The following is a 27,275-nucleotide window of genomic DNA, read 5'->3' as shown; positions in this document are numbered from 1 at the left end:
TATTTCACTATTTAATGAGCTGAACATAATTTCGATGATAACAAATAGTTGTGCATTAATGGCGATTTCGAAGTACATTCTACCTATCAGTGTATTTTAAATATACTAACTTTATTAACCAGTAAAGGCAAACATAATTTGAGTTTCAAGTTAAACTTTCAAATTTATTTGTGACATTCATTTCGTAATTATCTCAAATCTGCCAGACAGTCTTGCACTTGTACGCGATTGAACTTTGTAATAATTGATAAGATGTCCCTATTGTTCGTATGGTGTGATAATTCTACCATTGTCTTACATCCATTGAATGCATTTGTCCATTTTAGAATGCTGCTTTACCTCTGCATTGTCATAGTGGCGGTGAATGGTAACAGTGTTTCCGATAGATTTATTATCGACGATCAAAGCCACACAAATGGTATGAAATGCCTTTTAACTACTTTGCATACTTACATAGTAGCCTAGTAAGTCCAAAATATCATATATATTTATATTAAAAGATTTGAGTCAGCAGAAGATGCGGAAGCAACTCTCTCAGAGTAAAAATACTAAATTGATAACAGTGCTGTCGAAATATCTTACCATCTGAGTTGAATAACGGAAAAGAGCATCAAGGGTCCAAATGACCCTTAACATAACTTTTTTCTTTTATATTTAAACTGAAACTGTTAATGTAGAGGCATAGACACAAGAAATTTTAATAATTATTATAGAAAATTCATTTTCCGAAAATCTCCACGACCGAATTTTATTGCTAATTGTATATTTATGCAAACTTTGGGTTAGGATGGGTAAGCGTTTTAATAAATTGTGTGTTTTTAACTAAAACATGTGTTTTGATATGATCACCTCACTGTATTTCCAACTAAAATACGAAAGATCTACTCAAAAACGTATAAAACGAAGTATTGAAAATATAGAACAGATATAATCATATTAATTGTAACCTAGATCTTTAATGAAACACGTCCCGGGGAAATTGAATGTATTTCAGTTACAATGCCGGCAACCCACCTCCCCCACTGTAGTGTGAACCCAAAGTCACCACATCCCGACCTAGACAGAGCAAGATGCGTCCTCCAGTCATACCCGCTTATTGATGGGTATCAATTATTTGCTTTTCAATTAACGAAATAATATTATTAGAACATCTGATATATCAAACCTAACTTAACATATCTTCAATGTAAAAAGACATATGCAAATATACTGGTACCTGCAAAATACGACCTACATTTACACACTATTACACAAAATATAACGTTTTAATCAACATTTAATAGATGGTTACCTACCCTGCCATCAGAAAATATGTTTGCCCGGTAACGTTAGCAAATTAGTTCCCCGTCTTCAGTGTATGCGCTGCGATGCAATAGGAATACAACACACAACAATTTGCTTACGTCAGCTAACGTGTTTGACTGTCAGCTTTATTATCACTAGAACCTCATATCTGGCACTACGTTTCGAAAAACATTTTAACGTTCAATGAGAAGACAAAAACATTCGTACATAAATACACTCATAGCACTGTTTTTACGGCGTTTATGTTCTGGCTTGTTTGGCCCCACTGTAACGACAAACACTCGGGATCTTGATCTTCATTTTTGAACAAATCTATATAAGAACTTGTTTTCTTTTAGGCATAACGACCTTGCTGAACTTTACCTTGCGTACGCAAACGATTCCGTAAACACTGTAGATCTGACCTCCGACCTACGTCTTACCTGGGACAAAGTGTTGGCACAGACAGACATTCCAAGACTTAAGCAGGGACTCTTGGGTGCTCAGGTTAGCTCTGGTGTCCTTACTTATAGCCTGTTTTCAAAGGCACTGACCCAAATTTGCCGCAATGTGTTAAGCGAAACAAGTTAAGAATGTTAATTCATTTCACCTAATTATTTGATTTTACAGATTTAAAACAATAATTTATCTGATTTGTCCTAAATAAAATTATATTAAGTGGTCAACATTATATATTGTCCATTGAGAACTCAGTATTTCTCAAGTTTTTTCAATTCATTTATTTCAGTAAAATAGCAGTCATCCGTTATTGATTAAAATCCAGTGAGGCGGTAGATATAAAAAGTTCATGGCCAAGTTAGTCATAATCAAATAATGCAGACCACTTAAACCTAAGGGATTGTTATTGTTTTACTAATACAGGATAATCAGTCGTGTGACTGCGTCGCATTTCATTTTTATAAGTGTATTATTTAACCATTACTTATGTGTACTAAAACCCTTAAATTTGAGATAAGTATATACACATTTAATGCCGAAACGAAAGTGAACTTGATCCTGTTTTAAAGGACATATATTGATTTTGAGAAACCTGTTGAGATTAAGAATACATCAGTGATATTATTTTTAATGTGAATGGAATTACCTGTTTTTTATAGAATATGTAAGTATACGGAACAAGATCACGGGTCAAACATGTACGGTCATTAGCCACAGAGACTCGATGATGATACCTCACATCATACTTAAGTTGTTGCCACCGATCTCAGCCAATTATTTTAAATTATCTTATTATTAAAATTTAAGATACCTGGTCTTATTCTAGTTTTGGTCATGTTGGGTGACGTGTCATTCTCAGTACGTGGATGCAGTACGATTGACTCTCGAACAGCTGGATACAATAAAACGTTTTATAAAGAAATACCCAGATACCTTCCAGTATGCCGATACAGCACAAGGTACAGTTTGATGTTTCCACAAAGAAGTTGCTTAAATTTATGCTTTAGTTATGTATGTTTGATGTTGCAAGAGGTATACCCTGTTTTGTATGAACCTAACAGCAGCGTCTTTTTTTCAAATGCCACCATCTTAATTTTTGTCGTATAAACTCTTACCTGCACAATACTGTATGGTTATGGACAAGAAAACATGATTCAAGCAGTATTATGTACAACAAACGTGTAGGGTCGAACGAATTTATTAAACGTGTATATCTAATATAGAACGGCGTTGAATCTGTTATAAAACGGCCTTAATTAATGTTAAATACACCTACTCCTAATAAATGTTAGTAACTGCTTTTTTAAGCAAAGTATAATCATACGATTATAACTGTACCGACATTCATATTTGCTACATACGTTCAATTTGGATTGTTTGGAACGGTCAGTAAACTGTAATATGGATATTAGTACTGCGTTTTGATCTGGGAGGTTGTATTCGACTCGAGGGGATTTTTGCAGTTTCGGATTTCACGAGGCGCAAGCCGAGTGAAATCAAAATTTGCAAATATCCACGAGAGTCGAATACGACATTCCGGAACAAACTCAGTTTTAATAACCCTTTTATTATATACGTAACTGATTAGATCACTTGAGAGCCACATGATTTCATATTAAATGTCATTTTAACGACGCACTTTTTTGTTTAATGACGTCATTTTAACATCGCGCAACGATACTTGTTATGACGTGACGTCACAAGAGTGGAATACGGCAGTGTTGCACTGGAGTGGAATACGGACCACCATATTTTGCGATGTGTATTGCGTGTGGATTAATGATTGGTATATAATAAAAAATACTGGGGATTTAAACCAGTTTACGTGCATTAACTTCACTCTTTTCCTAATAATATTTATGCGAAAAGCTACAGAAACAAGTTCAGTAGCAAAAAGTTTAACCAAAAACCGGGTTTAATGGCACTGGGTTAACGCCAAAGACATAGAACATAAAATCACAAACAAGAAACATGGAAGAACAGCACAAAACTCCACAAACATTTCAAAGATACGATGCAGATATTGTTTGAAAATATGAGCATCACACACAGTCTGCATTAGAAAATTAAAGGGTTAAGACTGTGTGATCATACGGTTTCGTAATTAAAAGCATCATTGTACAATAATTAGGAACAAATGCGAAAAACATGGTTCAGAATAAAAACGACATGTGTTAGCTCAACCTTTCTTCCAAATGTTTAGTTATGTAAACTATTTGAAGAAAGGGAAGTCACATATCGGAACATTCCTAGTCAGCCAAAAACGGTTTGAGATAACTTTAATTTGCAAAATTTTCATACAATCAAAGGACTGAAAGCTTAGTAAAGTCAGGACGCTTCGTTCAACATTATATTTTCTTTAAGTAATTCATCTTCAAAAGGCAAGTACTTTCAAAGGAGTAACGTTTATATAATAATCAAATAAATCATGTCCAGCTAAGCTTTGTAATATTGAAAATAGATGACTTTGATAATTAATGAATCATAAACGCTTAATTATCAATGTGTGTTGATATATTGGGTTGCCTAAAACCTTACGGATCAAAATTACGTTTTGTATACTATGTAGGTGTAATTGATGCATTCGATGCGGGCAAGATAGGAAGCATCATAGGACTAGAAGGAGGGCATTCGATTGATAGCAGTTTAGCAACACTGCGCATGTACTATGATCTCGGTGTCAGATACATGACCGTAACACACAGCTGTAATACGCCGTGGTAAGTATTTCAAATATGTATTGTGAGGTAATATGCTGATTTACGCATAAACTGTGTGTATTCTTGTATACCGAATGTGTGCTTCCGGTCATATGACCAGTGCTGGAAATACCCGCCCCAAAGTATGATGAGATAGGCACAAGAACGCGTTAATTCTGGTTTTGAATTGTATGGTTTATGTAAGGTACATTAAGCCATTTCAAGTGCAATATAAATCAAATTTAATTTTCAATAAAAACTTCGCAAGCACTTTTTGGTGAAATTGTACCAAAACGCATTTTGTACGTCATCTTTTCCACAAATTGATAATATTACATTTGCGAGAAAAGTATCAATTATGTCTTATATATACTCATATCACAGTAAATTATGCACCTGTAATAAGACCGCACATACATGTTCATAAACAGACCACTGAAATTCGCTTGAGCTAGTCTATTAAACTCTGATGCGCTTTATGAGCTACGAGGGAACATAATTATGTTAAAAAGTGTCCTTCATACTTTTGCCATTATAGCTGAATCATATCGAATAAGCTTTTTTGTATAGAAACGTAGAGACACGTATAAATAAATGGTATTTTTTATAAGAAATAACATGAAGTAATATATCATGAACACTTGTCACTATAAGATATACGAGTATGTAATGACATAAGCACTTTAGGACTCTAATAACATACTTATTCATTTTATTGTCAATTTAATCGAAACTTATTCATGCAAAGTTTACTGATAAAAAAACATCATGGCCTTTACAAAATGAAATATTTAAAGCCTTCAAGTAATAGCACGGCCACTGCGATGGATGGCAAATGCATCTTGATTTGTACAGAAGGCTTCCACTGTGAATGAAAGAGTAGTAAACTTTTAGTGTACTGTTGGCAAATACAGTTAGCAAAGCGAACTCGTCAAGTAGCTGATAAGAGCACGCTCCATAACCTCTAAATGCTAAGTTAATGTGAAAACATTAGTATTCTGACAAGGAAAATGGAGAGACTATTCTACTATAACAGAATCATTCCATAACCTAAACAAACTAAAGTGGTGGAGTTATCTAAATTTACAAACTATGTGTCTTCACTTCAGTTCGTAGTCACAAAACGATAAAGAAAGGTCATTTGATAAATAGTTTGCCCATGCTTAATAAGATGTTCGGAACACTGGGACACTTTAATACAATGACTGGTAGGCTTGAACATAGTTTTGTGTACGTGGGTAATATATTGTGCGGTGACAACAACGCATATTCGTTGGGTCTTTATGTTTTTTCCCGACGGAACCTAGCATACAATTTTGCTATTGTACTAGTTTGGATTATACTCATAATACAATCACGTGTTATATATACATCTTCAAACATATTTATATCCAGGGCAGATAACTGGCACGTAGATGAACCCGGATATAAAGGACCTGTGCTGGGAGGGCTTACTGACTTTGGGAAGGTATATATTCCATTATGATAATTGTACATTGCATTTGCATTAACCTATATTGTGATTTGCTCGTATGGGTATACGATTGATAACAATGAGATTGAACTAGAAAACCACTTTAAGCCACAAGTGAAATTCGGTATTAACTGACAGTTCCAATGCATTCAACCCATATTTTATTGATATTTAAACCTTTTTGTATAATGTGCTCCTCAAAATATTTCAAGGACCACATTTGGATATTGGCAATCAATTACATGTCAATCAAATTTTTACAGATGGAAGTATTATTTATATGTGTAAAGAGATGTATACAGCAAAATCAAAACAGTTATTGTGTATTAGATACACTTTCAGTTACCAATCTTAATGCAATGGTTGTGACCCTTAGTGTAGGGTACAAATCATATTGAAATGTTCAGCAAAACGACATATATTCCTTATGATTTTGTTTACAAAGTTGACAATCCATTTTATGTTTTAAAAAGAAGAAACTATTATCGTCTTCAAGATAAACGGTGCATGACAAGGAGGTATTATTTTGCAATCATCATTCTAAAAGAAACAGAACGAAACATTCGTGATGATGATTGATGCGCTTTAAGATCGGGCACAGGTAAAGTCGTCTTAAGTTTTCAGGAAATGCAGAAACATTGTGTTTCTTTTATGATGTCTAATCTATTAAATATGTGGTAGAGGATGGGTTTTGTAAAAAAATCTGTTTCTCGATGTTCGTCTTTTTGAGTACGTCCCGCTTGGTGTTCCTTCCTTGGTAGCTATGGATGACGTTAGCAATGCAAGTTTTATAGAGAAATGACTTGGCTTAGTTAACGAATAAAAGTCGAAAATGCTTTTCACGTCTATTGACATGTTGCGATGGCTTTCATTTGTTTTGGTGACTAGCAAAGCTCGACCAAATAGTGCAAATTTAGCTTGAGCGTTATCAAATTGGTCCGGGAAGATCAAATGGAAAGGAGTCTTGCGAACTTATGTGATTATCACATGTCAGAGCATATGTAATGAATCGCTCAAAAGCAATTAATTGTTAATATGTAGTGGGCGCCTTTCCTCATTGTAAGCATTTACACCCATACATTCCGCTGCCGGATTTGGTGAAATCAGAACTCCACTACTCGATTGAGGTATATTTACATGCAAAATTAGTTGTATAGGTTAATGATTGCTTCGCTCCAAGATACACCTTTGTTATGACCGAAAGCACTTAACTGTAAACATACGATCTTTACGATTCGTTCATCAATTTGCTGCTTGATGGGATTTAATTTATGTAATGTTATTAAAATCAGTAACGAATGTTATGAGAACTTTGTATGAGTAAACTAACTGAAATGAAACGAACAACTACATTTACCAATTCAAATATTCTTGTATCTTTATGTGGTTCATATTTTTTGAAGAACATATGTTGTATCTGTGTTTTGTCTTTTGACCATTTGTGTCTCTCCCTTATACAAGACCATGTTTGAATTGTCGGCTACTGGACTTATCCTTATTGTATCGATCATTTGAATGTCATATCTTTGAACTACGTAATTTGCTTGGTGTAACCCCTTATCTACTTGATTTAAGTGATCGACACGTTGTTTGTAAAGTTTTCGTTTCAAATGAAGATGCGATTAATGCGAAATGTTGATTTTTGTAAATAAAATGGCAAGATAATTGACAGAACAGTACGTACAGTTTGTCATTGCTTCTATAGTTAACATATATATTTATTATCAATAAATTATCATTTGCTTGAATGTTGTCATTATATATATAGTTTAATAAACAGAACTGAATTATATTTGGCTAAAATATTGTGATAAAAACTAAAACATGTGTTATTGTCATGTTTATCTTAAAGGGAAACATTTTTTGCACAGCAAGTGATATTAGAGATGAACAGACTGGGAATAATCGTGGACCTTTCCCACGTGTCCAAGAGCACTATGTTGGCTGCCTTAGAAGTCTCACGTGCTCCAATCATATTTTCCCATTCCTCCGCCTTCCGGCTCTGCAATCATCACCGCAACGTTCAGGATGATGTTCTTGTCAAAACGGTAACTGATTTAGAATGCATAATGATAAGTGAATTCATTTCAAATCATCTGCCTAAGCAGTTGGAATTTAGAATTAAATCGAAGACACAACCATGCCATATTGGGCGTGAAACATTGATGTAACTGGCAGTGATCTATTTTGGTAACCTGCTTTTGCTTTTAAACCACTTATATGGATAAGAAAATCATACAATTACATGAACATTGAATTATAACAAAGCTATGTGGATAATAGTTGCTACCATATCTAATTAATGTTAAGTACCGAATTGCTAAGTCTAAATGAGCGGAACTTGTTAGATATGAATCTTTTATTACATTCAAAACAACTATGTTCAGTTCACATGTCAACTGTATACACAACTTATGACGTCAAAACATAACCCAGTGTGTGTGGTTATAAGAGGTTTTCTTGAGTGTATTGTATCCTTACCTCGTAAACTGAGAAAGGTGTAGTATTGACTATTGATGGTGAATTACCAAATATGTGTGGACAAGTGTTTGACTGGAATGTATTCTTTAAATAAATAAATAAAGCCTGTCGAATGAGTAAAGCGGAGGCTTTATTGTATATAACCAAATATGTGAATATAAACGTATAGCTTATTATGCACTTCCCTCTGCTCGAGAGGAAGGCAGTGTGGGGAGGGGTAGTGTTGTCGAATAACTAAACATATGGTGATATACGTATTACTGCAGCATAGTGTTCAATTTATCCAGTGGGGGAGAAAGGTCATACTGGTGAATAACAAAATATATTTCGGTAAGAGTATAACTTGACATCATTGAACACAGAGAAATAAAAGAAAGAGGAAGGACATAAAAGAAAATAACCAAACAAGTGTGGATAATGGTGTGTTATATTATTCACGTTGTGGAAAAACAAGTCAGGTTCGTGAATGATGATCAAAAAAGTGTATGTCTACCTTAATAGCGTTAGCTTTTTTAATAACTGAAGAATTGTTTTGATGGTGAACAGCCACATTTGCGTTGATAATTGCATTACTGAATTTTTTGTACAATTAACTGTAAAAGGAAACGTGCCTTGTTGGCGAATAACCGAATAGGTGTATTAAAATATACTACTGCTGGTCATGATACTATTTAATCTGCAGAAAGAGAAAGACGGGGTCGTGATGGTGAACTTCTACACTCCCTTTGTAGTGTGTCCACCAAACAACAAACCGACCCAAGAGCTTACAGATGTAGCAGGTATTCGTGTGTTTGTGTACCTCTATGTTTGTTTGGAATTAAATTATCAAAATTTTAGTATTCCCCTTTGTTCATATGTAATTCCCGTATAGTTAAGATTAAACATGGTACTAGTGTTGCTGGATGATTTGTCGTCCGTCTCAAATATAGAATACGGTTTATGATGTTCAATATACCACAAGAACTACGCTTGGTGTACAAGGATCGACTTAGCGTATAAGCAAACCGTATGCTTTGTTGCATCGCTGCTGTTTCAACGTTATGGTACACTGTAGCATAAAGAAAACAATATTATCATATGTATTTCTTTTTCTATTAGACCACCAACTTCAACTGTAAAAAAAATGAAGAATGTCTATGTAGTTTAGGACACGATTATTGTAAATGTAAGGCCATTCTGTTTATCTCTGATGGAGAAGTGGACATGAAAATGTCTTCATTGGAGTAACTACCAACTATTCTGCGAAGTCCATTAACCATTGTTAGAAAAATGGTTAGTGTCCGAATATATTTGCAGGTGTATTATCTTCATGATTGTAATACTAAGAGCATTTCTGTTACCAAATTACAATGATGATTTGTTCAGAAAATTGCAATGTTAGGCTATACACTCGTTTGCCTCCTATATTCTAGACCACATTGACTACATCAAGAACTTGATTGGAGTTGACCATGTTGGTATTGGTGCTGACTATGACGGTGCTGAAAGGTTAGTATAAAATAAAAAAAAAACTAACCGTTTACTTTTGTATAACTAAAGCATTGTTCCGAATGTGAATGGATGCATGTTTACCCTTAAATGGGTTAAAGGGAATATTATGTAGCTAAAGTGATGTTCGAGGTTAATTTGCTACAACTACTATTTTATAACATTTTTCAAATGTGTGCATTTTTGTAGCAGTCAAAAGAGAGCAAACTGGATGCTTTGGTATATAGTCGTATGTCACTATGAGATTGAATGTGAATGAAGATAAGAAATCATTGTATACATGTGCAATGTTAAGGAATATATTTGATATTGAATGATTTCTAATGGTTGTAATATTCGGAATACATGATCGCAACACGGGGTAAATAAGCAGTAACCCATGTAAGACTGAACGCGCATTTACAGATGTATGTTTGGAGTCAATTGTAGTCTTCCTTCCACAGTACAAAATTTTGGTCTCACATGTTTTCCATTGAAGTTTTCCAGTTGGACTAGAGGACGTGTCGAAATACCCTGATCTGTTTGCCGAGCTGGTTAAGCGTGGCTGGAGTGATATTGACCTTCAAAAACTAGCGGGAAGAAATGTGCTTCGAGTGTTCCGTGAGGTGGAAAAGGTAATGCTTGTTTATTTTTTTTTTCTTCAGTATTTATTGATTTATATAATCATTCAGAAATCTTAAGATGGTATTAACGTTGGACGGAGCGAAATTGTCAAAAAGTGTGTTTTCAGTTTAAAAGGGTATTCTTTGGTTGAAAATAAGTTAAAATATTTTGGAATGGAATTGTAACAGCAGTTCGTGTGAGCGATACTTACATGAAGACAGCATTATTTCGAAATTGCAAGTAAGATATCGCAAAGCGAATAACTGTAGAAGGGTAAATGTTTTGCATACAAATACATGTGAAGGACCAGCAGCTGATAATTGCACTCATATTTTCTTTTCTTATGCTCTGTCAGTTGTTTATTTTCAATCCTGCATGTACCAGACAGCTTAGGGCGAGGGTCAAATGCCACATGGTCCTTACAAGAGCCAGATAACATGCTAGCACCTGCATATATGTGCTCTGTGACTCTCTATTATAGTATAATCAGGTGGTTTTAATTAAATGTAATGTACAGGTACGCGACAGCCTTCGTGAAATGTTACCAGTGGAGGGCCGACTGCCGTGGACGGATCTCGTTGATACTAAGTGCAGGACTGCCAGTTAATGACATCATATATATATAACATGATGTTTATCTCTATTGAGACCTATTTTGATTTTGTAATTAAGTAAATATGTTTGGTATTGAAAATAAAAGGATACATCATGTTTAACTTCAATATTTTGTTTATCTTCTATGTATAAGTGAACAGCGTTTCAAAAGTTTTATGCAATCTCTGTAAAGCCATTACTGTTTATTTGAATATTTTGTCAATATGTATTTTCAGCATCATTCAATGACCAAAAATTTTTAAACAAAGATTAATTAATTCTTAAAATATTTAATGTATTTATTTACCCGTATTATTTCTATAGCTCCTATTGGATTGTCCAGCTACATCACAAAACGTAAGCGTTTCAAATACCGTTAAAAGTTGCGTAAACTGTTGCGAAACGTTTATTGGTAAACTATGTATACTGAGAAGAAGATTTAAGTAAACTATGATATCATGTCAAACCCTTTCAAAAAGAAAATCTAGAGGAATAATAAATGATGAATTTTGTATTAAAAACTCACTTAGATTCTCTTAAACAAATCCTGGACTTAATGAACATATTTTTATAAAAAATGAAAACCGAACTTTTAAACCGGAAGCAAATCCCTTTTCAACCAACATATGGGTGTTATTCAAAGATATAGTAACAACGATTTCACAAGAAAACGACTTTTTACAAATAAAAACACAATAAACTTAGAACGTTATTGTGAGTTAAAGGTGCGTAATTATAACCCGTTTTTACACACATGTAGGTTAATTTGATTGTGTTACCTTAGGATGAGCCAGGACACATGCTTCGAGGCATGAAAGCTTTACTTTCTTCTGGAAGCGTGCTTTTGAAAACTCGCTTTTTCAGCCACTTCCGGTACGTTCGTGGTCATCGGCTTAAGGGGAGCTTTCGGGCACAAATAACTGTTTTTCTTGAAGGAATCTTTTTGAAAAAATTTCTGTTTATGTTTTTTTTAATGAGTGAAAGGAGTAAGATATATACATAATGCTTTGTTCATACGTTATAAAGCAACACCAATACCAGTGCCTCAAGGTTTGTTTACTCCAACATTTGAGCACATTCATTTTTGCATTATCAATCACACGAGCAATTTTAAAAAGAGCACCAAAGCTCAGTTGGTCGAGAGTATCATTTTGCGTGCGTTTATGTGAACGTTAAAGGCCTTGCTCTAGTCAAATTATTTGACCATTTGTCGCACATAATAATATTACAAGTAATGCCAAACAACTCGAGTGTTTTATGAAAAACAGATAAACAAAATATATTAAACAACAATGAGATCATTTATTCAAGCTCAGTTTGCCTAGTTATGCTCAACTCAGAGACCAATCGTAATAACTCGGGATCGTGATACACCTCATAAATAGGATTCAAGATATACGAAAATGTGATGAGGCCGCCGGCGATTAACTCAAGTATCATTACGCTAAGTAGATCCTATCGATAACGTAAGCAATGTAAAGAATGAGATTGACTCGTGGTTTTGAGAAATCTGAAATCGACACTAGGTATCATTAACAAGTAATTGATCCGAAACAGTTTTTAGCTGGTCAGCGTTTCAGGGAAAATGGGTAGTTTTAATGTCGTCGTCGTCGGCGTTGTCGGCGTCCTTGTTCTACAACCACTTTCACGTCAAACATCGAATGAAATTTGGTACCAATCTACACCCGTGTATAGCAATGTAATAACTCTGACTTTAATAGTAATTGTCGAATTATGGCATATTCATGTGTTTATGCCTTATGTTTTATTTTCGATATAGTAAATAAAAAAAGAAACTTTCAATCTTGGCTCTTTACGGGTCATCAAACTAATATTGCTGTACATGTTGCCAAAGAAAATATTCCCATAATTTTAAGATAAGTAATTGTTATGTCCTGTTTTCGAGAGGAAATGCAAAACTTTATTTAAGGCCATACTTCAAATGTGTTCAAGATTTTCAGAATGAAACTTAGTACAAAAACCGCTCTTCAAACATACGCCAATATCTCAGACATTTGCAATTGCCAAGTTATGTCCCTTTATCGACAACTTAACATGCGAGGTTCTGTGATCGCTCTTGTTGTATTTAAGGTTGCTACGACCCCAACCTTTAAACTACCGACGCTAAAATCAATAGGAGCAACAACTGGCCATGCGCAATGCGCATACTGTAAACATTGCCGGGTGACTTTTCCATAGGGTATTCAAGAGCGAGTGTGACGATAATGAAATGATTCCCCAGTGTCTGCCATACTTTGAAGGCGACACAAACATGCATATTAAAAGCAAATTGATCAATTTTAAATTCAAATCAATGTTACCTTGTTCTTCTTTTCCCATTACATCGTTTTGATAAACAAAAAAGCAACACCATACACATTCAATTAATGCTTCTAACACTCATCGTTGTAGTTATTGAAGATATACAGATTACTGTACAGATAATTCACACTGATACAATTGAATCTACACTATGATTCATTCCAATGTGGGCTTAATTTATTTGTATTATCAAAGACATGAATGCATAGTTATCTGACAAAACAAATTTTGTAACCTAACTTCTATGCGTTTATTTTGCAACTTTACCATCCAGATGCGTGATTTTCTTTTCGCTGTTACTCTAAACATACATTAGAAAAAAATCAATAGGTTTATCTTTTTTCACAGTGTATTAAGCTAGACCCAGTCGTCTTTTATTAAACGTTTTAAATCAGTCTAATTTAATCAGGTAATTTAATAGAATAACATAATACAATCAATAGGACTTTATATCCATTGATAATATTGAGAATACATAGTATTACTTTTCTTTTATTTTGACTAAGAGAAATCAACTTTAGTTAAGAATTGTCTTAAAATGTTAAAATAAAGATGGGCCTTATGTGCCTGTGACTAGTGAAGATTAGGAACCATCTTAAAGGGTCACAATGAAGGTTGGTACAATTTTGGCTGTATTGATAAAAATAAATAAAGCCTTTGGTTTGTGAACAGTTAGATGAATTATTAGAGCTAATTTGTAACTATTTTAAATTGTAAAATTGTGGCCACGTAGCTTTTAGTCAACAATCAAACACTGATATGACTATTTGTCCATCTACACACGATGCTTTTTTGTATTGATAATATTAGTCTGATGAGTAAAAAACAATAATGAATTATAAGTTAACAATTATCAACCCATATTGTGCCCCTTTAAATATAACTATTGTCTTTAGTACTGCCATTTTCATTCTGTCTACGGATAAACAGAATGTGGAAAGGTATGGCTGAGAAAAAAGCAACACATAGGTGGTGAAAAAGGTATATTGGACATTTTAAACAATAGCCGGCTAAAATAGATATATGACGTGAATTACTAACACGTTTATTTATCCGTCTCCGAGTCCCGCAATGTCACGTACTCGATTTAAGTTATACGTCATATAAATGTTATAAAAACTTCAGCAATCAGCGATGGTCTTGTGTCAATCATCCATAAAAGTCCGCGCTGTTGAATAAACAAAACGCGCGTCACCAGTCACCTGTGGCGCTATTGATTGGTCAGGGTTAAAGTGTGGTGAACATGGACCTACACCATTGTCTCTTATACCCCAGATTCAAATGCGGCTTTGACGACGTCCGGCTTTGATTCATCTTCACTGGTAGTGAACTGGATCCACGAATTGACAATATTCATCAAGGGCACCAATCCGTCTTTATCTGGATTGTAAGACTTGAAGAACTTCGTATCCAATGCAACGTTTTCATGTCCGTATGCCTTGAAAGCGATCAGAAACTCGTCTTCGGAGATTGATCGATCCTGGTTGGTATCAATTACATTGAAAAGGGTTTTAAAGCATGCTTCCATTTCTGATAGGAATTTGGCTTTGTCTGTTTTGAAGTCGTTGTTCAGCATGTCAAGGAATTCTTTCTCCGATATCTCCTCTCCTTTCCTCTTCCTGAAGATATACTGGTTCCACCACTTTTCAAAGTTCTCAATAACATCCTTTTTCTGTTTCGCGTCAAGATTGTGAAGCTCGGAAAACTTGTTCCTGTAATTTAATTTAAATAAAATTGAAAAAAAACAACTGTAGATATGGGCCTGTAAAATGTCCGTTGGCATTGAGCTACGAACTACTATCAAACGGGATTGGGTCGCCACGCCCACCCCATCCCTTAAATAAAGAGGTGTGCGCTCTCTTGCCCTCATTTGAGCATACCAGTTCTATGTTGCGTCCAATGATATGAATTGAGCGTGAGTAATGTTAGGACATAGCCAAAGTTTACCGTAATCATTCTTTTTTTGAAATGCATGTACAAATGAAAAAACATTGGTGATGAAATATTCTCACTGCTTTTAAATATTATGGTTTCCGTACTTGGTAATAAAAGTAACAATGATTTCAATGCCGGGTTGAAATGGTTTTGGAGCAAAAGCACAAAACGATGTTATATCAAGATATATATCACTTGTAAGCTCAAGCTTATAATGCATTTTGTGATCACTTAATAAAACATACGCCGATCTTATACTGATTTACACAAATATCATTCCAAGATGATGCCACAATATATACAATCACCGAGCAAAAATAGGAGACAAATCTCTCTGATTTATATTTATTTTAATAAAAGGTCAAATGAAAGGTTGAAGATGAAATATTTACTAGAATTTCATGTCATAGTTAGATGACATGAAGTGAATTCGTAATGATTAAGAATGGGCGGAGTGATCGTAACGAACGAGTCCTTCTTAATCACTAAGAATTCACTTGATGACATATAACTGAGTTAGAATACCATCCCATTGGCCGGCATATTGTCGACGCAAAATCCGACGCAGGGGTCATGATTGGCAGTATGCAGACCTTTAAACACGCGCGAACGTTGATATTATAAATGATTAAGTCTACTACTTAATGGCTGCCTATCTGCATTCTCATTGGCTGAAAATGTAGATTGTATTCTAATCGAAGTGTATTTTTTTTTACCTTTAAATACACATGTGTGAGAAATTTTAACAATAGTGTTATATAAATATATCTAAAATAATAAGTTTACTAAATATCAATAAAATGAAATTGTATCGCACTGCGTAACATTTTATCTACAATGTCACCGATTCAGACAGTTGCACAAGATATTAAACGAATATAGTGTAAGCTACATCAAAAACAACATTAATCCAGCTAACATAAGCGATCTTTAACTAAGTTTAGATCCGAGCTGTTGAAATTAAATGCTAAATTTAACTTTAACGCCTGACAGAAAGCCTTCCAAAAAAGGTGTACATCTGATCCTTGTTTGCACCTGAATGTAAGGATGATTATAACTTTAATTTGAGTAGAAAAAGTGACTTGCCTAGACTCTTCAACATCCGCAAACGAAATCATTCCGTCGTGATTCACATCAAGAGAGTTGTACCAGATCTTCCACTTCGAGACGAGGAAAGCGTTGGCCATGGCGAACTGAAAGGATACAATAGCGTCTATTTCAGTTTGTACTACAAATTAAAGAATAATATTTAATTCCAGTGCCCATGCTTACGGAACGGTTTCGAGACTTAGCCAAGACACAATGTTATTCCAACGGTTTTACTAACATTCAGGTAAATGACAGTGAGGATTGCTGAATATTTGCAATTTAATGTAGGTAATTATTTTTGAAATAAATCGATTATTTAAGTCTTTTTTGACATCCAACATAATCGCTTTTCTGAGTGTGAATATGAAATCAAATTTGGGATCATTTGTAAACGTGGAACATATAGTTATACTTTAAAGATCCGATCTTCAGAATTATTTCATGACCTCTTACAACGAGAGCTGAGCTGTGAACAGAAACCACACTTATGCTTGTTCAATGCCACCAAGAACCAGTAGATTCCGGATAAAGAGCATTAAACAGCTATGACATTTACTATATACACTTTGTCTATACTAATAAGGTCACACAAAAAATATAATGATCAATGACTAACGACGATTCAAACAGTCACTCAATACACAGGGTAACTTTTTATCAGATAAGGACAATTCAAAATTACACCAGACAACACGCTCAATCTTGTTAAACCCGTTCTAAAAGTTAGAGAATGGTAAAATAAAAACATGTCTAGTGTAGTCAAATTCAAGAAATGTGAACTAGCCGTCGGATAAATACCGTCCCCAAGGCCAGAAACGATACAAGACAGTACGTCTAGTCTTGTCAAATAACACTTAGGACAACCAGCCATCGGATGGAGACCATTCTAACAATGCAAATAAGGTAAAAAGCAAACACCTAGGCTATTCAAATATCAGAATTGACATATATCCGTTGGATAAGGACCATTTGATCAGTCATAATATAATAAAAGACACCACGAAGGACGATCGGATGAAGATCATTCTTAAAGTCAGAAAAAGGAAAAAAACACCACGCCTAGTCTTATCAACTACTTCATAGGCGTTAGATGAGGACCATTTACCAGTCAGAAAAATGGTAAAATAAAGTATGCCTAGTTTAGTCAATTATCAGACAAAACAATTAGCCGTTGACTGAAGGTCAAACTAAAAAGTCATAAAGTGGTAATAAGACCTGCACGTCAAGTGCTACAAATTCCAAATGGACAACTTACCATTGAATGAAGACAGTTCTCAAAATTAGATATGATAAAACGCAACTCGCCTAGTCTTTTCAAATACCAGAAACTTAAGAAAAACAACCCAGTGTATGAGCGCTCTAGCAGCAAGAAATGGTAGAAGGCAGTACGCATAGAATTGTCAAATACAGGCATGAAAAACACGCCGTTGGATAAACACAATAGTAATAGTCAGAAATTATACAAACCATGCCTATTCAAGTCAAATACCATAAAGAAGAACTAGCCTTTGAATGAGCGCAGTTCTAAAATGATGAAACACAGCACGCCCACTGTAGTCAAATGCCAGAAAGAAGAAATAGCCTTTGAATGAGCGCCGTTCTAAAATGATGAAACACAACACGCTTAGTGTAGTCAAATACCAGAAAGAAGAACTAGCCTTTGAATGAGCGCCGTTCTAAAATGATGAAACACAACACGCCTACTGTAGTCAAATGCCAGAATGGAGAACTACTTTTTTCTATGACACTTTCTTTATTCGGCTGAATCGGCTAAATAAAGTCACTGTACAGAATATTTGATCAAATAAATAACGAGTAATATTATATAGATGCAACTGCAAATGAGCACTAATTATGTTGCAGGTATATCTGTAATTTTGTTCGTTTTTTAATATACATATCCAATTTTAACGAACATCAGTAGTATATTGATCATCTGTACATCGTCCACAGTGTAGTTAATTATTTCTGATATCGGGATTATATTCAATGATTACGTAAGGAATACATTTTGAATATTAGCGATATACACAGTGTTACCCGTAATAAGCTGCAAATGAACACTATCAATTAATTCGAAAGTGCTGTTTTCATAGTTTTAAAAAGTACCAAGCTAGAGAGAGTTTGGTTTTATTTTTGTCTCTGCATTATCTACCCTATGGGAATGGTGAAAAGCCAACGGAGGTAAACCATGTTATTACTATCATGCGGATAAATTACAAATTCATATACCACACTTTATTTTTGATCGTTGTCCTTGTTTACATGATACAGAACTGCCACGGCACCTAATTAAAATTATACACTCGTGTATAATTTCACAAATCCCTTTTGTGGCTGCAGTAACAATAAGGTATTTCGTGCTTCCAATTCTTAAATTTTCAAAACAAAAGCTGTGTGCTTAGCTCTGAAGTATCGATTTTCTCCCAACCCAGAAGTAGAGATTTGGCCATGCTCGAAATCCTTGTCTTGTCCCTGTGCGAAGATAAAAACGTGCCCGTATGGTATTTATTATTTCACTACGCACCTAAGAGTTACAGTAAAACAATATTTTGACTATTTTTTGTTTAACTGAGGTGAGAGAAACAACAAATACCGTTGCCGCTCTTGTAAGATCCTGGTAAACAGATAAAGTTCTGTATTTGTTTTAATGAGCTATAACAAAAAATAAAGTAATGATTGTTGTGGACAATACAGAGTCATAGGTTTTTGAATTTAATAACCTCTACGACTACACTATAAAACAAAATGGTAAGTAGCTGATGTTTTTTAAAACTTTGAGGCAAAGATCAGAGTTATTATAACCTAGCATTTTAGAAGAAATCAAATTTATCTTACACAGTGAAAAATGTAATACAATGCTTTCGAATACAATCGTGTCTGAATTTCAGCCACGAGGCTGTTGAGTTCTGAATCAGTTATTTATTTTTCTTAGAGTTCCTAAGTCGGAATACCTCGGTCAGTGATAACATTTGACCTCGAAAAAAAATGGGAAGGTAAAAAGTGTTTATCATTGCTGTGCCAATTTGGATACGTGTTGTATGTTTTTCCAACCATAATCTACACATTTAATGTTTTATGGATGAAATGGAGTGATATTATACCAGTCCTGAGTGTTTTTTTCTCCAAAGCGTAATTAAGACATGAATCAAAATCATACATTTCAGAGAATTTTTAACGTTACAGAATTGATATACTAATGATAATTTATTATCGCCAGCATCCCATCACTTTGTCGTGTACCTCGAAGCCAGTTACGAGGTCCATCCCGGGGTTTGCCGGATATTGCCGAGTTGTTACGATGGAGACTTCCTTTGAGCCTTAGAAGAAGGAGAATCTGAGAGGTTTGGACTAGCGGCTATAAATTTATTGTATTTTATTGAAGAGGTAAACAGAAGAGTTTTTGATAATTTAATAACTGAAAATGTCTACACCAAAACACAAAACAATCAGATCGTTTTGACACTGCAACACATACAGATCAAATAGAAGTTTAAACAAAAATGCAACATTTTGTTGTTTCGTACACATTTTTTGTAAAACCTAAAAATGACCGCAACAACAGCGGATAAATCGATTTAGAACTAGAACATTTTTCTTTTTTTCGGGGATAGGAGGGGGGATGGACCGAGGCAGGTTTATACATATTTCCTGTTCAAACCTTATAGTTTTAGTGTAATCACTGACCATACAATGAGAAGATTACTTTTAGGTTATCGTTGAAAGATTGTTTGTTTCAAAAAATTAGTTCAAACTAAATAAATTCGATATCACTGAACGAGGGTGCCGATCTTTGTTTGTATTCGACCAAAGATAATGAAATTTATGTACTACGGTATACAAACTCATATTCAACACTTGTACTAGGTTTAATGTTTATAATGTTTAAGATTCAACACCTGATTCAAAGGCATTTTTCTCAATTGACTCCTTGGATGAATATTCGCTGGTTAAAAAATCCGTCCAGCTATCTACGATAACTTTCACCGGAACTTTACCATCGACCGGCTTGTATGCATTAAAGAAATCGGTATCGGCGGTTAAATTTTCATGACCGTAAGCGCGAAAACATAAGACAAACTCAACCTGATCGATAAACTTGTCATGATTGATATCGATCACTCCCAAGATTGTTGAAAAATAATTCCTCTTGTCTTTAATGAACTCTTCTTTATTGCTTTTGAATTCTTGGTTCAGTCGATTCAAGAACTGCTCCTGTGCTATTTCTTGTCCTGAAATGCCTCGAAAGATGTACTTTTTCCACCATTGCTCTATGCTTTTCATGGTTGATTTCTTCTCTTCATCGCTAAGATGATGAATCTCAGAAAATGTCTTCCTGAAATAAACATTACAATCCAATGACATTCATATATTATCATACGAATTATGATTTGGGTTGATCTAAGACAACAAATTCAAATGCCGTGTTGGAGCATTGTAACGTTAAGCACTAGAGAATGGTCACTCTATTTTTAGCAACGCAAAAGTAGTTCCGAGAAAACACACGGTACTTGCATGATAAGGAATCAGAAACTGACAGTATCATGAAACGGCTTTTAAATACGGCGTGCTGTATTTTCACTGTTTGATATGGAAAAGGAATTTGATAGGCATATAATGAATTATAATTATCAGTCAGAAACGGTGAAACCATGGGTGACTTTATTAGTCAGAGATGATGAAGACAGATGTGTCAATGTTAGTCTGATTTGGCTAAACAATATATTGCAGTATCAGTCAGAGACGATGTTGAATACGTAGAATATAATATAAGTTTAACATGGCTAAATCACAGGATGCAGTATCAGTCAGAGATGGTGAAGCCATAGCTGACCGTATCAGTAAGAGACGATGGTAAAGACGTAGAATACAACTTAAGTCTATGATGGCTTAATCGTAGGATGCAGTATCAGTCAGAGATGGTGAAAACGTTTGTTGCAGTATCAGTCAGAGATGGTGAAGCCACAGGTGATCGTATCAGTCAGAGGCGATGGTGAAGACGTAAAATACAATATTAGTCATAGGATGCAGTATCAGTCAGAGATAGTGAAGCCATTTATTGCAGTATCAGTCAGAGATTTTGAAGCCATAGGTGACCGTATCAGTCAGAGATGGTGAAGCCATAGATGACCGTACCAGTCAGAGATGGTGAAGCCATAGGTGACCGTATCAGTCAGAGATGGTGAAGCCGTTTGTTGCAGTATTAGTCAGTGATGGTGAAGCCGTTTGTTGCAGTATCAGTCAGTGATGGTGAAGCCGTTTATTGCAGTATCAGTCAGATATAATGAAGCCATAGGTGGCCGTATCAGTCAGAGATGGTGAAGCCATATGTGACCGTATCAGTCAGAGATGGTGAAGCCATATGTGACCGTAACAGTCAGAGATGGTGAGGCCTTAGACGATTGTATCAGTCAGAGATGGTGAAGCCATAGGTGACCGTATCAGTCAGAGATGGTTGAAGCCTTAGATGACCGTATCAGTCAGAGTTGGTGAAGCCATAGTTGTCCGAATCAGTCAGAGATGCTCAAGCCATAGGTGACCGTATCAGTCAGAGGTAGTGACGCCATGTGTGACCGTATCAGTCAGAGATGGTGAAGACGAATAATACACTTTCAGTCTGATATGGCTGATATGGGTGCTGTTTCAGTCAGAGAAAGTAAAACCGTTTGATGTACTATTAGTCAGAGCTGGTGAAGCCATAGGTGACCGTATCAGTCAGAGATGAAGAAAACGAAGGATAAAGTTTAAATCTGAGATGGTTTAACCATTAGATGCTGTATCAGTCAAATATGGTCAAACCACAGGTGTCAATTTCAGTAAATACCAGTGTCAGTAACAGATGGTGGAACCATAGGTGAACGTATCAGTCAGAGATGATGAAGACGAACACTACACTTCCAGTCTGAATGGCTTAACCATAGGATGCAATATCAGTCAGAGATGGTGAAGCCATCGTTGTCAATTTCAGTAAATGCCCGTATCAATCATACCTGGTGAACCCACAGGTGACAGTATCAGCCACAGATTGTTATCAGCATCAGTCTGAAATGGCTTACCCGTAGGACGTAATATTAGCTAGAGATGGTGGAACCATTGGTAGCAGTACCATAAACACATTATGAAACTATATGTGACAGTTTCCGCCAGAGATGATGAAATCAAAGGTTGCAACTTTAGTCAAAGATTGGAATATTAATGCAAAAAGCTACAGAAACAAGCTCAGTAGCAAAACGTTAAAACATAATCCCGGTTTAGTGGCACTGATCAAACGCCAAAGACATAGAACACAAAATCACAAACCATATGTGACATTTTGCGTCAGAGATATGAAATCAAAGGTGGCTGTACCCGTCAGAGATGTTGAATTTTTATGTTGAAGAATCAGTCGGAGATGGTGTAACTAAATGGCAGTGGTGATGAAAATGTGATGACCTATTTGGTGGTATTTAGTTGTGGTAAGAAAGTAGTCATGCTGTTAAGGTAAACCATATTTTTATACTGAGCATACTTTGCTTTGGTTGTGAGTGTGGGTGGTAATGAGGCTGTTTCATATTGGTTGGCTTTTTCTATCTTACCATTGTCATTATTATTATTTGGATAACAGTAATGTTGTGCACACAAACTGGTTAAAACCTCCAGTACATTTTTATTTTACTGACCGTTCCAAGGCGGTACCAAACAATCCTTGATAAATATACCTGTTTTTTGTAAATATAGTATGTATGCACTATGCTGTTTGTGGAGTTTTGTGGTGTTCTTCTATGTTTCTTGCTTGTGACTTTATGTTCTATATCTTTGGCGTTTACCCAGTGCTATTAAACAGGGTTTATGTTTAAACTTTTTGCTACTGAGCTTGTTTCTGTAGCTTGTCGCATAAGTATTTACGTTTTCACAAGGATTCAGTCTGCTATGCTTGTTCAAGTTTTTTTTATGGTATTAATGAATCAGTATTTACATTGCATATGTTTAGTCTCAGTGATTGTGTTTATATTGCATAGTAGCCTGTTTGAATGAGTTTCCCTTTTGACACAGCTCTCGTCCAAGCATGAATGTCCATATCTTAACGGTAGCTAGATGTGCGGAATTTATCAGTTCACGAACTAGCGTGTAACGCTATTCACTTATGCCGTACGCTACTTAGTGAACGTCGTCAGTGACACTGGTGAGTTAAAGTGCGGACTTATATAAGGCCCATGGGGATGTGTTGGATATTCTTTCTTTAACGTTTTTTTGTACTTTGTATTGGAAAACTTTATTCGGTTGTCCGGTTAGCTCAGTGGTTAGCGCTCTGGCTTCTCTACAAGGTTCGATTCCCGGCCTGGGCGCATGTGAGTTTGATAAGTGGTCACTAAGCTAGACAAGTGGGTTTTCTAAGGATACTCCGGTTTCCACCACAACACAAGACCACACTCTCGCGCAACATTGTGCCAACGAGAGTGACTTAGTGTAAACTATCATAACTTTGTTCACAATCGTTGTTAAATATATAATGTGTAAACAACAAAAAGCTCAGCAGCCTTAAGGTTAAGGTAATCCATCCATTGTTAATGCAAACATATACGACTAGTTAAGTTTCATTTTCAAGTTACAATATGTTAAGTTGGAATATGTTTAAAGTTTAAACTTCGGTGTCACTGTTTTCCACAATTATGATGACGACATTTATTTAACGTTTAAAATTACTTTTTAATTTAGTTTCTGTTGAAAGTTTAACAACAACGCGTACTATGAGCTGAAATCAATACCTGTCGAGACAGATTCAAGATCGACTTTTCACAGACGTGTGTTCATTCACTTCGTTTCAAGGGAGTCTTTTTTCGAATTTCTCAAAATAAATGTTTCTTTTCTTAGTTCGGATGTTCATGTGTATGTCTCAGATCATCTTTAAAATATCACGCTTGATGCTGCTTTATCTATTTACGATGTTAAGAAAAATTAAAATCCCATACTTCATACGTTACTAGCAGTATGTTATAACTGATCATGTATGTTATACTGAACAGAGCACAAAGTACAATGTTCTAGAACAGAATAAAATGATTTGTATGTCGAAAGACAGCAACAATACAACATATTATTCTTTCCTACAAAAATCGAAACTTAGTCCATCAATTGAATAAAATCATAAACTTCCTCCAAACCGCATAGAATAGTGTTCAAATGTCAGTCATACCAGCTAACAATTATGAAAGGAAATAATTTGTGAGAAGGAAATTATTATAAACATATCACATACGTAGGGATTTATTGATGCCGGAAAAAAAATAATTCATTTTTGCAGGCATATTTAAAAAATCGACTGAGCATGGAGCGTGATCTTCATTTTGTTTTGTTTTTCATATTTTTTTATCTTTCGGCCTTCCGTTTGTTCGTGCAAGCATTTGCTCTATCGTATTTTCGTTCATTCGTCCTTTCGTTCAAACGTTTGGTCATTCTGCCGTTAGTCCGCCTGTCTGTTATTTAATTCATTAATTAGTTTTAACTGAAAAGCGTTGTTTTTTTGTGTGTTGTTTTGGGTTCAAAATATAATGAATTCGTCTCCTGTTTACTGGTTAAAATTGATGCATCAAATGCAGCGTATATTGTTTAAATAAAATTGAGCTAACTTTTTTTAAAATGATTGCAACGCAAATAACACAATTGCAGTTCTCGTTATTGTTGGGGTGCGTTATTGGAAATGAATGTCCCATATTCGCATAATATTTGATGTTGGCTTAGCATTTTGCCATATAAACATGTGACAATTGGTCATAAGCAATCAACCAAATAACATCTTTAAACCATCTACTCCTCTAAGAGGTGCGATGATTTCTGATGGGAATACTCCTAGATTACCAGTGATTCAAATTCGTACTTTAAAGTGAAAACTTAGATAAAATCTTTTAATACTATATATTTATAAATTTTAAATATATCTTGCTCTAACTTCAAACATGATATATTAGGTCACAACGAAGGTCAAATATAAGTGAGACTCATATTGTCTGTATAGAAAATCGTATTAAAACCACTTATATCTCAACAATAAAAATAATAAGCACTTATACACTATCATTTCGTCATTTTGTATGATTTAAGGGTTCTTAGGGTTTAGGGGATTTTGACAAGGATTTTAATCCAAGATTTTGACAAAAGAATGGATTTGAAAGCACTGGATTTTAAAAACAGGTTACTAACAGTATTTATGTGTTCTTTGTGTTGTACGCATATTGGCATACAATAAAGCAGTACCAAAATGAAAGCTTTGCTTTTATCATACATGAACAACATCTTTTCTCATATTTGTTTTAACACATGTATAATATTAAAAGAACGTGATGATGGTCCTACATAAATTACCCGCGTACACTGCCGTTTCGACTGATCAAGTTTGACAATGATCGGATGAAGAAAACAAATTTCGCCCACAAAAATGTTTCTCCTAGATGACAAAGCTTTTCGAATATTGACCAAGGCAAAACTTCTCACCAATATTGAAAACATTTGCCTTAAATGGACTATACCCAGATAAACAATTGCAAGAAAAAGAAAATTTTCAAAAACTTGCATAAAATTTATATCGTTGTGTACGATGCATTGCATCTTAATAACTGATGTATCGCATTGTTAACGACATATGCATCTTTTGCAATTTTTGCGCATGTTTCCCTTTCAAAATAATCTTAGTTAGTTTGAAATTTTCAATAAATGAGCTCCAAAATTATAATTATCATGGAGCAATTGCCAACTAATTGGACACTGTCACAACATTTGAAAGAAAACAATAATGTGTATCTCTAAGGCAAATCAAAATATGTTGGCGCTTATAAAGATATTAGTTGTAAATAATTAATTTGTTTATCTTTGAAATTGAACTTTTACAGATATATGCAACATGTGTTATCAATGTGCATTATTCGCCTAATGCGGATTTTTTTTTCATTTTTATTCTCTAGTCTTTCAGGAACATACCACAAATAAACAATTTCCTTTTCCCTAGCGGCTGCACAAACCTCAGTTACTTCTTCGTTAATATTTTAAATTCGTTAAGACTTGAACATCCCCAACCCTCCCCCAACCGTTGCATAACAAATGACCCTCGTTGGAAGTTGTTCAAGAGTTCACTGTGTGTGAGAGTTTGTGTGGGTGCCACTACCAAACTTAGTCAATAATATTAATTTGAAGGGGGGGGACTGTTGCACCCCCTCTTGTGCCTGGATCCGTTTTTGCTTATTGCAATGCAGATTTCTGTCGATTATCATATTTTGGTGTTAAGTTATAGTTTGTGAATGGAATAAGTGGATTTACTATGCTTAGTTTAGAGCCTTATAACTGCAGATCTCTACTGATACTTATAAAAGAAAATAACTAAAAAAGTAAAAAAGTAGTAGAACTGTTTGTTGTTGTGTTATCACTGTAGGTGAATATATGAAAACACAGCACTTATCACTATAATCCCATGACTTGAACAATTATTGATGTGTATTATCAAAATATTATAATTCGGCAAATGAGATTGCTTAATAATTTAGAAAACCTCTCATTAAAATAGCCGCCATATTTAAGTCATCCGTTGATTTATAAAGCTGGTAATTCAACGCCCGTCTTGTGTGGTATTAGATAATTTGTACAACAAGAATAACAGATATCCCTAACATTAAACTTAACAGCCACTCTAAGATTTCTAATATTTTCATTTAATTATCAAAAGCCAAAGTTCGATTAACGTCATGCTAAACGTTTAGATACAATACGTAAAAAAACAGGTATAGGGGTTAGATTATTTGATACTGCGCAAAAACGAAGTCGGTAAGGTACACTTTTCTTGATATCAGGCGATTTGTAATAAAACATTGAATACATGTTTT

The 27,275-nt window shown here is 34.8% G+C and overlaps 3 protein-coding genes across 3 annotated transcripts in view; 2 read left to right on the top strand and 1 right to left on the bottom strand.

Moving 5' to 3' along the window:
* LOC128229569 (protein white-like) overlaps nucleotides 1–27,275 on the top strand; it is a 249,223-nt gene that overhangs the window by 123,285 nt on the left and 98,663 nt on the right. The gene's annotated exons all lie outside the window — the stretch shown is intronic.
* On the top strand, nucleotides 331–11,199 carry LOC128229537 (dipeptidase 1-like). The gene is made up of 11 exons (XM_052941349.1): nucleotides 331–418; nucleotides 995–1,103; nucleotides 1,644–1,791; nucleotides 2,570–2,702; nucleotides 4,313–4,463; nucleotides 5,838–5,910; nucleotides 7,788–7,964; nucleotides 9,080–9,176; nucleotides 9,810–9,885; nucleotides 10,364–10,499; nucleotides 11,006–11,199. The coding sequence occupies exons 2-11, from the start codon at nucleotides 1,000–1,002 to the stop codon at nucleotides 11,093–11,095; spliced, it is 1,185 nt and encodes a 394-aa protein (XP_052797309.1). The 5' UTR covers nucleotides 331–418; nucleotides 995–999; the 3' UTR covers nucleotides 11,096–11,199.
* Nucleotides 14,375–16,582, bottom strand: LOC128229553 (sarcoplasmic calcium-binding protein-like). The gene is made up of 2 exons (XM_052941351.1): nucleotides 16,426–16,582; nucleotides 14,375–15,116 (listed from the first exon to the last, which is right to left on the bottom strand). Exons 1-2 carry the CDS (start codon nucleotides 16,524–16,526, stop codon nucleotides 14,669–14,671), a joined length of 549 nt encoding a protein of 182 aa, XP_052797311.1. The 5' UTR covers nucleotides 16,527–16,582; the 3' UTR covers nucleotides 14,375–14,668.

This window comes from Mya arenaria, chromosome 1, assembly GCF_026914265.1.
Source record: "Mya arenaria isolate MELC-2E11 chromosome 1, ASM2691426v1".
In the NCBI taxonomy this organism is placed as follows: Eukaryota; Metazoa; Mollusca; class Bivalvia; order Myida; family Myidae; genus Mya; species Mya arenaria.
Note: the sequence above shows the minus strand (reverse complement) of the source record. Positions and strands in the feature narration are given on the sequence as shown.

Excerpts from the sequence above, each read along its gene's own strand:
- LOC128229537 (XM_052941349.1), top strand. The coding sequence starts at position 1,000 with ATGCCGGCAACCCACCTCCCCCACTGTAGTGTGAACCCAAAGTCACCA. Across the intron at positions 1,792-2,569 it reads AGGGACTCTTGGGTGCTCAG|TTTTGGTCATGTTGGGTGAC; the intron begins GTTAGCTCTGGT and ends GTCTTATTCTAG. Across the intron at positions 5,911-7,787 it reads GGCTTACTGACTTTGGGAAG|CAAGTGATATTAGAGATGAA; the intron begins GTATATATTCCA and ends TTTTTTGCACAG.
- LOC128229553 (XM_052941351.1), bottom strand. The coding sequence starts at position 16,526 with ATGGCCAACGCTTTCCTCGTCTCGAAGTGGAAGATCTGGTACAACTCT. Across the intron at positions 15,117-16,425 it reads GCGGATGTTGAAGAGTCTAG|GAACAAGTTTTCCGAGCTTC; the intron begins GCAAGTCACTTT and ends ATTAAATTACAG.